Here is a 13239-nt window from a genome sequence, read left to right as displayed (position 1 = left end):
CCTGCTGGAGGTGTGTGCAATGTGGCAGCAGTTCCTACAAGAGGTGCTGATTTCTGCAAAAAGGGACTTGACAAGCTCTTGCTTTTGAGGACTTTGTGGACCTGAGCTGGTGGAGCTCCATGGCCACAGGCCAGGAGTGTGATTGATTTCCCCTGTCTCAAAGGCTCCATCAAGTAGAGTCTCATCCCCTCCCCTTGAACTTCCACGGAGCACTAAATGGGTAGAGCCACCCAGGGCTGCATTCACTTGCGGCTCAGGGAGCACAGCACACAAGCTCCCAATGGGGGATGAATGGAGGGAAATCAGAGATGCTGTAGCTCCCAACTTAGAGGGAAGGTGCTGCCTGAGAGGGAGCACAAAGGCAAGTATTATTTACCCTTCTCCCAGGGAGAAGCCTGGAAATAGGATCCAAGTCCTGTCGGGGGCCCCACACAGCTCCCTGCAGCAGCAGATCAGCCATGAGCCAGGAGCAGGAGAGCGGGGACCCAGAGGCTGAGAGCAGGAAGGGGATACCGTACCCGGCAGCTTCTGGGGGACAGAGCGGGGCCACAGGAGCTGGCCTCCCCAGAGTCTCCACAGACCCCACGCTCCTCTAGTCATCCTGAAGACATCTGGTCCTTCGGCACCAGGACTGCTGCTTCTGAGCTGTTTCCTCCCTGTCTCCCAGGAGGACGAGGCTGCACCCACTTCATACCCTGGATGCCCCCACTCCCTTCCTGCCACCCCTCCTAGCTGTTCCCTTGCTCCACTGCAGTTATTGGGCTCCTCCAGCGTAGAGGCTGGGCACAAGGACTCTGTGAGCTGGGGAAGGTCCGAGATGGTCATAAAAATGACCATGATCCTCACCAGAACCACCATGAGACTCTTCTGGGAGCATTCATCAAACCCAGGTGCCTGCACCTGACTAGTAGTCCAGGGATGCCTGGGAAACAGGATCTAAGACATCCGGGTTAGGGGTTATTATTCTGCCAGGCACTGCTGCTTAGTGACCAAGGGCCCAGGGCACCAGGGGTGGCTACACAATGCCCCAGGCTGGAGGTTACCTTAGGCTGGGCATCAGGGCAAGCCCAGCAAGGGGCCTGTGGAAGAGCACATCAAACCTGTGCCCACCAGGACCCCAACCTGCCAGGTGAGCTCTGAATAAATGAAGGAAGCATACCCAGAGTTTCCGGGCTGGAGCCCGTCAGCAGGGCTTTCGTCCTGCATCTGCCCTTCCGAACTGTGCTAACCTTGGGCGAGGGCCAACCAGGGCAAGCTTCAGCTTCCTCAACACTCAAAGGGGCTGGCCCCGTTGCACAGGCTGGCAGAACCAGGGCCGGATACAGGGTGGGGGCCCAGGGCAGGGGCAGCCCCTCGCCCCCGTTGCCTCCCAGCCTCCTCGGTGACTGTGCACAAGTGGTCACTGCCCTCTCCTCCCCAGCTCAGCTCTGCACAGTTGAGTCACCAGCTGACCAGGGTGTCTTGTTCACGGCCTGCCTCCCTTCTCTGGAATGTCAGCGCCGAGCGAGGGAGTCTGTTTGTCCCCTGGGGCTGAGTATGAGGTGGTCACTCAGAAAATATTTGTTTAGTGAAATCAGAAGGCTGGTCCCCAGCCTCCACATGGCAAGGCCAGTAAGGACAGAGCTCAGGGCAAGGCCGGAGCTGCCCAGGTCTGGAGGTGGTTGATGAGGGTGCTACTACCATAAATTCCATTTTTATGGTGCAGATAGAGAGTCAAAGACCAACAAATTTGGAAGAAGTGCATGCAGAATGCAGCTGTGATGCAGAAGAGGATGTAAACACAGCAGCAGAACAGACCAGGCGTTACAGGGGTGGGGGCGCCTGGGCCTCGCAGGTCTTCCCTGCTCCACCGCCCACTAAACACCCTGAGGGCTCTCTTCTTCACGGGGCTCCATCCAGTGCAGCAAAGCAGGGCAGAGACAGCCTAGGGCTGCAGAGAGGGAGGGAGGATCGGCTGCAGGGGACTCAGTAACCAGGCAACTTCATTTTCACTTGTGATTAAAAGCAGGTTATTAAAGAGGGGGTCACTGCTCTGACTCCAGCAGCACCTTTGGGGGCGCCGGCGGGAGGGCGGAGCATCCGAGCATTGCCAGGTGGGACTCCATGGTTGACAGGCCACCTGCCCAGAGGGCAGAGGGGACACGCACCCTTCCTCCGTCTCATTGATGATGTCGCAGATCTCCATGTTCAATGTCCAGTCCTCGCTCTGCAGGGAGCCATCTGTTGCCTTTTCTGCAAATTCAGAAAGAAAGCTGCTTTACATTTCTCCTGGAATAAGGGGCCTGGCAGAAAAGAGTGGGGACCGGATGCACCCCACTGCCCCCTCAAGCAGATGGGCTGAGCCAATAGCAGCTCTAGGGCTGTTTCTGAGAGAACACCTGGGACAGGGGGTCAAGGGGTGACCCCCAATACTGTCCTTCAGTCACTAAACTCCCAGGCGCTGGAATTCTTAGAAGAAAATGCAGGGGGAGGGCTTCATGATGTCAGTGTGTGGGTGCTAAGGCACTTCAGTAATCTCCGACTCTCTGCGATCCCATGGACTATAGCCTGCCAGGCTCCCCTGTCCGTGGGATTCTCCAGGCAAGAATACTGGAGTGGGTTGCCATGCCCTCTTCCAGGGGATCTTCTTGACCCAGGGATCAAACCCTCATCTCTTACATCACCTGAATTGGCAGGTGGGTTCTACACCACCTGGGAAGCCCACATAACATTGTATGTGGCAATAATTTCATTCGTGGATATCACACCAAAAGCACAGGCAACAGAAGAAAAAACAGATAAACTGGACTGCGTAAAAATGTAAACATTTCTGGCCATTACAGGACACAATCCACAGAGTAAAAACAGAGTAACATATGTTCAGAATGTTAGAAAATATCTGCAAAGCTGATAAGGAGCTAATATTTTTTAGGATAAACAAAGAACTCTTACAACTCAAACACAACAAAAACCCCAATTTAAAAATGGGCAAAGGCATCCAGTCCCATCACTTCATGACAAATAGAAGGGGGAAAGGTGGAAGCAGTGACAGACTTTATTTTCTTAGGCTCCAAAATCACTGGGAATGGTGACTGCAGCCATGAAATTAAAAGACGCTTGCTCCTTGCAAGGAAAGCTATGACAAACCTAGACAATGTCTTAAAAAGCAGAGACATCACTTTGCTGACAAAGATCTGTATAGTAAAAGCTATGGTTTTCCTGCTAGTCATGTATGAATGTGAGAGTTGGACCACAAAGAAGGCTGACGGCGGAAGAAGTGATGCTTTTGAACTGTGGTGTTGGAGAAGACTCTTGAGAGTTCCTTGGACAGCAAGGAGATCAAACCAGTCTATCCTAAAGGAAATCAGTCCTGAATATTCATTGGAAGGACTGATGCTGAAGCTCCAGTACTTTGGCCACCTGATGCCAAGAGCCGACTCATTGGAAAAGACTCTGATGCTGGGAAAGATTGAAGGCAAAAGGAGAAGAGGGCAGCAGACAATGAGATGGTTGGATGGCATCACCGACTCAATGGACATTAATTTGAGCACACTCTGGGAGATAGTGAAGGACAGAGAAGCCTGGTGGGCTGCAGTTCATGGGGTTGCCAAGAATCGGACACAACTTAGTGACTGAACAACAACAACAACAAAAGGACCCAAACAGACATTTCTCAAAAATAAAATAAAAACCTATATACAGGGACTTCCCTGGTGTTCCAGAAGTTAAGAATCTGCCTTGCAATTTAAGGGATGCAGGTTGAATTCCTGGTCCGGGAACTAAGATCCCACATGCCTCCGAGCAACTAAGCCCACACGCCACAACAAAAGATTCCGAATGTCACGACTAAGCCCTGCCACACCAAGTTAATTAATTAATTTTTAAAAAAGATATACAAATGGCCAACATGTCCCTGGAAAAAAAAATGCTATGTATCACTAATCATTAGGGAAATACAAATTGAACCCACAATGATATATCACTTCACTCTCTCTAGGATGACTGTTATCAAAAAAAAAAAAGGAACATAAGCAATGCTGGTGAGGATGTGGAGAGACTGGAACCCTTGTGCACTGCTGGTGTGGATGGAAAATGACGAGCTGTCCCTGTGGGAACCTTGGCAGGTTCTCAGAAAACTGAAAACAGTAGTTTTCCGTATGATAGTTTCCGTATGGTAGTTCACCGTATGATCCAGCAACTCCACTTCAGGTCCACACCCAGTAGAGCTGACAGCAGCACCTCAAAGAGATATTTCCACACTTGTATTCACAACAGCATTATTCCTAACAGCCAGGGAGCAACCCAGGTGTCCAGACACAGATGACAGATAAAGAGAATGTGCAGATTCACACAGAGGAATATTACTTAGCCTTAAAAAGGAAGGAATTCTGACACCTGCTCCAAGATGAGTGGACCTCCAGGGAATTATGCTCAGTGAAATAAGCCAGACACAAAAAGACAAATACTGCATGATTCCCCTTATGGGAGGTTCCTAAAGCAATCAAATTCATACATAGAAAGTAGAATGGTGGGTGCCAGGGGATAGGGGAGGGAGTAGGGAGTTACTACTGAACTGGGGACAGAGTTAATGATAAAGGTCCAGAGAGTGGGTGCACGACCACATGAATGTGTTTAATACTTAAGGGTGGTTAGAATGGCACATTTTGTTATACCTATTTTAACATGTTTTTTTAAAATCCTAGGGCAAGCAGTATTCTCTCCCATATTTAGAGGAAGCAAGGCTCAGAGAGGTTGAGACGCTAGCCAGGTCACACAGCTGAACAGGCACTGACATCTGGTCTTGGGTCTGTCTGTCTAATGCCTGGGCACTTGCTGATGTGGCCCCAGCTGTCAGCACCATGAGTTTGGACCCAACGCTGCCCTGTCCAAACTGTTTAGTTCTCCAGAGAGACAGTCAAGACAGTCACCAGCCTCTTTAACTAACAAAAACTTCATACAACATGCACGTCCACTGACAGTGTGAACCCCACGACCTCTGTGCACACTGGAAGTGGCTGGTTCCACTGGACACAGCTGCGGGGAAGGCACGCTTGTCCTGCACATGCAGCCCAGAGCTCACGCTCCATTGACAGCAGTCACCACACTCCAGGAACCCGGCCGCAGCTCCAGACATCAGTGCCCTGGCCCGTGCTGTGTGTGGATGATCCTCACTGCTTCAGTCTTTACCAAAAAGCAAGTATCCTCAACCTCTTCACACTCTTTACTCGTCATCCTTGACACCCAAAGACTCCCCAGCCCACAAAAGGAGCAAGCCCACCCCAGGGGCGAGAGTGGCTGGATGAGGCCCTGTGTGCGGGGCGCTGGGTGCGGGCCAGGGGCCCTTCACTAGGGCCCATGGTGTCACCTGGCTGCAGCAGAGGCAGCATTTGATGAATCCCCCTCCTCTAGGGGGTTTTTCCCCGGTGGCTCAGCAGTAAAGAATTTGCCTGCAATGCAGGAGAAACAGGAGACGTGGTTTCCAACCCTGGGTCGGGAAGATCGCCTCGAGGAAGGAAATGGCAACCCACCCCAGTATTCTTGCCTGGGAAATCCCACGGACAGAGGAGGCTGGTGGGCTACAGTTTGTGAGGTCACAGAGAGTCAGACACGACTGAGCACACAGGCACCTCACTGGGGGAGGAAAGCGTGGGGAGGGAGGAAGGGAGGAGGAGCCAGGGGCCTGTGAAGAGAGGCAAAGGTCAGGACGGAGGAGAGGCCACGCCACCCAGCCGCAAGCAGCACTGCTGGGCCCTCAGGGGACATCGTCATGGGGGTGGGGCTGGGGCAGGCACCCAGGCAGAACGGCCAAAGCAACATCCAGTCCGGAGCCGGAAAGACTGGACGCAGAGGCTGTGTGAGGCGAAGGCAGCGCGAGGCAACGTTTGGAGAGTCCGTGACAAGACCCTTGCCCCCTGCTCACTCTGCCACTCGGATCTCTGAAGGGCCTACCCCTAGAGGAGGGGACCCCCCGACCTGGGGTCACACACAGCAGGGCCTCTGCAGCCTCCTAGTAAAGCAGCTCACCTGCTACCCTTCGGAGCCAGTGAGGGGACAGACCAGCTGGCCAAAGGGCCACCGTCCGCCTGTGGTCTGTCCCATCTCAGCATGTGTCACACACAGACTCAGGAAGAGAGAACAAGGGACACCGGCAGGGCCAGGGGACACTGTCTTGGAGGCCTGACAGAGGAAACTTCCATCAGTGAACCTCCCCACCCCTCCTCCCCACCACCGGGAAGGGGGTCAGAGGCGTGAGAACCTCTCCTCGGGGTCAGCACCCTCTATTCAATCACTGGGCTCTGAGTTTCCAGCAAAAGATAGAGGCTCCTTTTGATTATAAAGAATCGACCTCAGAAGAATGCCTCTTTATTTTCATTTTGCTGGAAATGCCACAGACATACAACTGTGGGTATTTGGCTCGGCTGAGACAGAAGAAGCAGGGAAGGCTGACAAAGGAGCTCAAAGCGCTTCTCGGTTTCCTTTCCTCATAAAAGAACTCCCGCCATGGGACCAAGCTGGATCTGATTGCCCTCCAACTGTGGCCACACCCATTGGCTCCCTCCCCAGGCCAGAGGACGCCAAGTTCACGCTCATTTCTGTTACCACATAAATTGTCAAAACCGAAGATAAATAAATCCTGGTGCAACGGCAAAAACACAATGCTCCAGAGGTCAGGGAGCAAGTCATTCCCGCCAGCCAGCCCCCAGGATGGAGACAGATCAAAGCGCCAGTGACCCGGGCAGCAAAGGGCTGACCTTCCAGAGGTCTCCAGTGATATGCTAACGGCCAGGGGCAAGGCAGAGCTGGACAGGGCTGTGCAGGGCTGGGTGGAGCAGGGGCAGACACAGCGCCCATTAAACCTTCAGAGCCTGTCATCCTGATGCTGTTGCCATGGCATTTTCTCCATTCAGAAAAGGGTGCCCCCTGCCTGGTGTGGGCTGGGGGCCAGGGTGCCTTGAATGTCAATCCTGGGACTTTCCTGGCAGTGCAGTGGCTAAGGCTCTGAGCTTCCATCCTGGTTGGGGTGTCCAGACTCTGATGGCAAGGTTCTTTTCCAGTAGCAGCCCACCCCCCGCCCCACAATGTCCCTCCCACATGCTCTGAAGTTCAGGGCCGTGATGCTGGGAGGACACTCCAGTCCAGGGGCTTGGTTTCTTGGCTGCTGATTTCTACACTTTGATGTGAAATACAGCAACATCAGAAGCAGCCAGCACCAGAAGGCTAAAGAGGGCTGGGTTAGCATTTTTGCATTCAGCAGCAGCCTCTTGGTGAGCCTGGAGGAGAAACAGCCGAATCTTCCACCTCCTCCATAATCAAGAGTGAGAAGGAGCCCAGAGTGGCTGGGCTGCTTCCTGTCGGAGGTGGAGAGGAGAAAAGGAGTCTGCACAGGCAGGACTCATCTGACAACATGCCCCATCAACTTGAGATCAGCCTTCTAGGCTCTGGATGGGTTCAGGCCAGTAAGGCAGGTGAGGAGGACCAGCCAGGTGGAAAGAACTCAGTCCCAACACCGCACTCAGAGCCATGGACGCCTCTGCTCTGGGTCCTTGACCTGGTGGATGTTAATTGCAGCTGCTCCCCTTTCACTAGAGACTCCCTCCGTTTCATGGGGTGTCCCCCTGTTTCATGGGGTGTCCCCCCGTTTCATGGGGTATCCTTCTGTTTCATGGGGTATCCCCTGTTTCAGGGGTGTCCCCCCATTTCAGGGGTGTCCCTCTGTTTCATGGGGTGTACCCCCATTTCAGGGGTGTCCCTGTTTCATGGGGTGTCCCCCCATTTCAGGGGGTGTCCCTCTGTTTCATGGGTGTTCCCCCATTTCATGGAGTGTCCGTTTCAGGGGTGTCCCCCCATTTAATGAGGTGTTCCTCTGTTTCAGGGGTGCCCCCCCGTTTCATGGGGTGTCCTTTTCTACAACAGGTGGTCCCACTCCTCCCTCACCCTCTTAAAAGGCAGAGGAGGGGCCAGAAGAAGGTGCACAAAGTATAACCTGACCAGCCCAGAGACTCCAGAGGCAGCTTCCTCTATAACTTGGAGGCAAAATAAAACACAGTGGTCCTCAGGCCATGTATACGTTGGCAGCCTGGGGACCCAATCCCTAGGAGCCCTGGTGCCATGGAGCTGGGAGGAAGTGAGAGAGACCTCCCTGGCACTGGCACATACACACTCCCTGGCAGTGGTACACACACTGCCAGACCACAGCAGGCCCCTGCAAGCAGGGCACACAGGACCAGACAAGCCAGGAAGGACCAGACAGGGCTAATGTGAAGTCCTCAGGGACTGGGGCAGCCCCTGTCCCCACCCCGCAGCTGGAGAGGGCAAGGGCAGGGGCCTGATGGAGATCGTGCTCTGGACCTTGGCTGCAGGTGAGGCAGCCCTGCCTGGTCCCACCCTGAACCTTCCCATCAGAGCCTGGGGGCAGAAAGCAGGTGCAGACGCGCTCCCAGGGGTGGAGGTCCCTGGACAGGGCCATCCAGCTGATGACTGCCGAGGGTCGTGCACTGGCAGGCAGCGGGAGGCAGGCAGACGGAGTCCCTGCCCCACCACCCGCAGACTGGGCTCAGTCCTGCTGTGCCACGTCACCCCTGGGCCCTGGACCCAGCTTCCTCTGCTTCTTCCTCTGAGCCCTGTTTCTGTCAAATGAGGTAGCGGGTCTGGTGATCTCTGACCCCCTCAGTCCCCGACTCTGCTCTGACAGCATACTGGCCTATGGACACTTTTTCTTCTTTTCTTGGTGATTTTTTTTTTTTTTTTTTACTGTGGCAAAATATACGTGGGCTTCTCTTATAACTCAGTTGGTAAAGAATCCACCTGCAACACAGGAGACCCTGCTTTGATTCCTGGGTCAGGAAGACCCGCTGGAGAAGGGAAAGGCTACCCACTCCAGTCTTTTGGCCTGGAGAAGTCCATGGACTGTATAGTCCATGGGGTCGCAACGAGTCAGACAGAACTGAGCGACGTTCACTTTCACAATATATGTAACATAAAATGTACCACCATAACTGCCTCTCGGTGCACAGCTCAGGGCCATTAAGTGCGAGTACATGTAACCGTCCCCACCACCACCTCCAGAAATGATGCATCTTCCCAAACCAAAGCTCAGTCCCCTGAAACCCTCACTCCTCACCCCTCCCCCAGCTGTTGCCACCCACCCTTCTCTTGTCTCTGAACTTGATCCTCTAGGAACCTCACAGAAGTGGGTATTAATCCTTTAGCAGATACATGCTTTGCAAGTATCTTCTCCCACTCTGCACTGCTAAATCCAGGGTCATGAAGCTTTCTGTTTTCTCCTAAAACATTTATAGTTTTATTAATAGCTCATATTTAGCTATTAATTGATTCATCGTTGAGTTTTCTAGATGGTATAAGGTGAGGTTCCAACTCCACTCTTGTGCATGTGGACACCCAGTTTTCCCAGCTCCATCTGTTGGAAAGACTGTCTTTCTCCCACTGGCTGGTCTTGGCACGTGTGTCAGACATCAGCTGAGCATCCATGGGAAGATTTGCCTCGGGTCTCCCTGTTTCATCCCATGGTCTCCATCTCTCCCTGTGCCAGGGCCACGCTGCTCTAATGACGGTAAGTTCTGAAATCCGGAAGTGTCAGTCCTTCTATGCTATCCCTCTTTCTTTTAGTATGTTTATTTTTATTTATTTTTGAAAGAAACATTTATTTGGCTGTACGTGGATCTTCAGGTACGTGGATCTTTCTGGTCAGGATCTCGTCTCCTGACCAGAAATGGAACCCAGGCCCCCAGCACTGGGACTCAGGAGTCTTAGCCGCCGGACCACCAGAGAAGTCCCATCTGTGTCCTTTGTCAAGGTTGCTTTGTCTATTTGGAGTCCCTAGAGATGCCATATGAATTTTAGGATGGAGTTTTCTATTTCTGCAAAAAAAAAAAAAAAAATGCTGATGGGATTTTGAGTGAGATTGCATTGAATCTGCAGATCACTTTGGGTTAGTATTGTCAGCTTCAAAGCATGAAGTCTTCAGTCCATGAATATGGGATGTCTTTCCATTCATCTTCTCTCATTTCTTTTGGGCTTCCCAGGTGGCTTAGTCAGCCTGCCAATGCAGGAGATGCGAGAAATGCAGGTTCAATCCCTGGGTCGGGAAGATCCCCTGGAGGAGGATATGGCAACCCACCCCAGTATTCTTGCCTGGAAAATTCTGTGGACAGAGGAGGCTGGTGGGTTACAGTCCGTGAAGCCAGGAAGAGTCCGATATGATTGAGTGACTGAGCAACAACAAAAACATTTCTCTCAGCAATGTTTTGCAGTTTTCAGTGTACAAGTCTTTCACCTCCTGGCTAATTCCTAGGGATTTTATTCTTTTGGATGCTATCATAAATAAAATTGCTTTCTTAATTTCCTTTTTGGATTGTTCGCTGTGTAGAGAAACAGCTGAGTGTTGACTCATATCCTACAGCTTTGCTGAATCTATTTATTCATTCTAACAGTTTTTTTTTTTCTTTTTTCATGAAACCTTTAGGGTTTCCTACATACAAGGTCACATCATCTGTGAATAGAGATGGTTTTACTTCTTTTGTTCCCACTTGGATGCCCTTCCTTTCTTTTCTCCTATAACTACTCTGGTTAAGACTCCCAAGACTATGTTGAACAGAAGTGGTGAAGTCAGCGTCCCGGGCCTGACGTATGGCTTTACCAAACCTGACCATGGCCGTGAGAAAAAACACAGGGATAAGAAGACCTAGTGGAGCTGAGTTCTCACCTCAGGGAAAGGTAGATCATCTGCCCGAGTGTGAGCGCGGGAACCCCAGCAGGGGCTTGAGGACTCTGCCTGCTAAGGGGTCTCATATCTGCGTCCAGCTCTGAGGAGGTCACTGGGACTTCTCTGGCCTGGAAAGCCGTGCCCCACAAGCCTGCCCAAGGACAGCGCCACTCCACGGCCTCCCTGTGCCTCCTGCCGTAGGATCTCAAGGGGCGCTTCTGACAGGCACCCGTACTTGATGGTATGATCTATGGTCCACATGAGAGCTGAGTTCTCAAGGCCTCCCGATGCTGTTTTGGGAGCTTCTTCCCATCTTACAGCCACTGGGGGGACCCTGGCTCTCCATCTGAACTTGTGGGTGAGCAAAGGGCCTGTGCCACTGAGCAGTGGTGACCGCACATCCTCTGGGGCCCTAGGCAGCCTGGGGAGATCGGAGTCAGGCTCCAGCTCTCCCCAGCATCTCCCTCTGGGCTCAGAAGCCAGAGAATTGGGCGTCGTAGTGGAGTCTGAGCAGGGAGTTGAAACCCAGGCTTCCCAGGCTTTGGCGGGTTCAAACTTCAGCCAATTACTGTGTGACCCCAGGAATGTGACCTCTTCAAGGCTTTCTGTTGTCTGTAAGATGTGATAATCACAGCAGTCTTCTCACAGGGCTGCTGGGAGGTGAACTCAACACGAAACAGGAAGCCCTGCGGAGCCCTTGACACAGCCACACAGAGGCTGGAACCCCCACCCCCACCCCCGCCTCCCCAGGGCATCCCTCGCTTTCCCGTGTCACCACTGCCACCTACAGGTAAACAGCAGTCCACGAGCCACCCTGGTCACTCAATGCCCTGGGAACCTGCAAACACCCAGCTGTCTGATTCAGGGCTTCTGCACCACAAGGGTCTCCCTCAGAGGGAAGCCCCACAAGGGCCTGGCCCATGTGCAGGGCAGAGGCACTGCTTCCTTAGGGATCCAAATGCTGAAGCTCCCAGGTCTCAGAGCCCAGCTGTTAGTTTCCCCACGAGTCACTCACAGTGGACGTCATGTTTCCCAACTCTGGACGTGGATCCTGGGGCAGGGAGCCCAGAGCACTGCCTGCACCCCACCGGCCACACCGCTGACCCCAAATCGCCCAGCCACTGAAGTCACTCCTCTCACACGGGGTCCAGAGAGCACATTGTGGCCTCTTCACAGACACCGTCTTATGTGCCACCCAGCTCCAAGGCAGCCCTTGTCAGAGGGGAGAAGAGAAGCCGAGGGGTGAACAGCCCAACTGCACATGGCCGGCAGGGAGAAACAACCAAGGTCATCCTGGCGCACGAGACCTTGGACTCTGACACCCCAGGCAAGGCTGGGCCTTGAGTACACCTGGGCCCCCAGCCCCTGGACACAACCATGCCACCACCACCCCAATCTCTCAGGTGAGAAGGGCTGGCTGAGAAGCATGCAGAGAAAAGGGTAAGGGGTCAAGTGCAGTCAGCTGCTCCCCTTGTTTTTTTTTTAATAAACTGTCAATACTGGAATAATTTCAGACTTACTGAGAAGCTGCCAAGATAGTACAAGGGTCCCTAAGGGCTTGTCTCCCAGTTTCTGCTCATGTTAACATCCTTCAGGGCCACCGTTCATGTGTCAAAAGTGAGACGCTAACAGCAGCTCAGGACTTCTAACTCCTATTCAGAGTTTTCCAGTTTTTCCACTAAGATGCCCTCTTCTGTCTAGGATCCAGTTCAGACCAGCATGCTGCATTTAGGTTTCTCCTCACTTTAAACATCTACTTTCTTTAAAGACTGGCACATTCATAAAATCCTGAGCTCGCTCTCCCACCCGGACAGCTCAGTTCCGAAGGGCAGTGCCCTGCCAGCCGATCCCACACCCCGTCCCGGCCGAATGAGGACACCTCGTCCTCCCAGGCCCTGACAAAGGAGCCCTTCAGGCCAGCCCAGCAGCGGAGAACAGAGGCTGGTCATCCATGCGGGCATGGGCTGCTGGTCCAAGTTCTTTCTAACTGAAATTCCCCTGGAAGGCGGGGCGGTGGAGAGGAGGTAGTCCATAGCTTTAAATACATGTTCTCTAGAGACAGAGCCTGGAGAATCCCATGGAGAGAGCAGCCTGGCAGGCTACAGTCCATGGGGTCGCAGAGAGTCGTACATGACTGAGCAACTTTACTTTCTTTCTTTTCTAGAGGCAGAGCTACTGGGGTCTGGATGGGGAATTTCCCCAGGTCTTGTAAACAAAGGTGTGGAGAGGAGCTGGGGAAGACATGGGCCTAGGGCTGGGGGGCGGCAGGGAGCGCGGGAGGAGGCTGGGCTGGGGAGGGGGTCTCCGGCTATTACCCGCTGGGCCAGTTGACAGGAAAAGGTCTCTCAGGGGCTAGGGCTCAGATTAGGGCTGTGGGAAACAGAGTGGGCTTGCAGCCCAGGTGCACCCTGAGGGCAGGGGCCAGGGGAGAGCGCTGGGCATTGAGGGCTTCCAGTTCAACCCCAACCTGACTGCGAGGCGTCCTCCCACGGCACACTGACACCAACCAACACACACACACACACACTCACATGGGA

General features: G+C 53.2%; 1 protein-coding gene across 20 annotated transcripts in view; it reads right to left on the bottom strand.

Annotated features, from left to right (window-relative positions):
• Nucleotides 1-13239, bottom strand: part of TOM1L2 (target of myb1 like 2 membrane trafficking protein) — a 71800-nt gene that overhangs the window by 29805 nt on the left and 28756 nt on the right. For 13 of the 20 annotated variants that reach the window (XM_061391244.1, XM_061391239.1, XM_061391227.1 and 10 more), the window contains exon 2: nucleotides 2148-2232. In XM_061391244.1, coding sequence (XP_061247228.1) covers nucleotides 2148-2232 — 85 coding nt within the window. Of the gene's footprint in view, nucleotides 1-2048; nucleotides 2233-13239 lie in introns of all 20 variants that reach the window. The other 7 variants (XM_061391224.1, XM_061391228.1, XM_061391226.1 and 4 more) reach the window with 1 other exon arrangement.

This window comes from Bos javanicus, chromosome 19 (genome assembly GCF_032452875.1).
Source record: "Bos javanicus breed banteng chromosome 19, ARS-OSU_banteng_1.0, whole genome shotgun sequence".
Classification (NCBI taxonomy): domain Eukaryota; kingdom Metazoa; phylum Chordata; class Mammalia; order Artiodactyla; family Bovidae; genus Bos; species Bos javanicus.
Note: the sequence above shows the minus strand (reverse complement) of the source record. Positions and strands in the feature narration are given on the sequence as shown.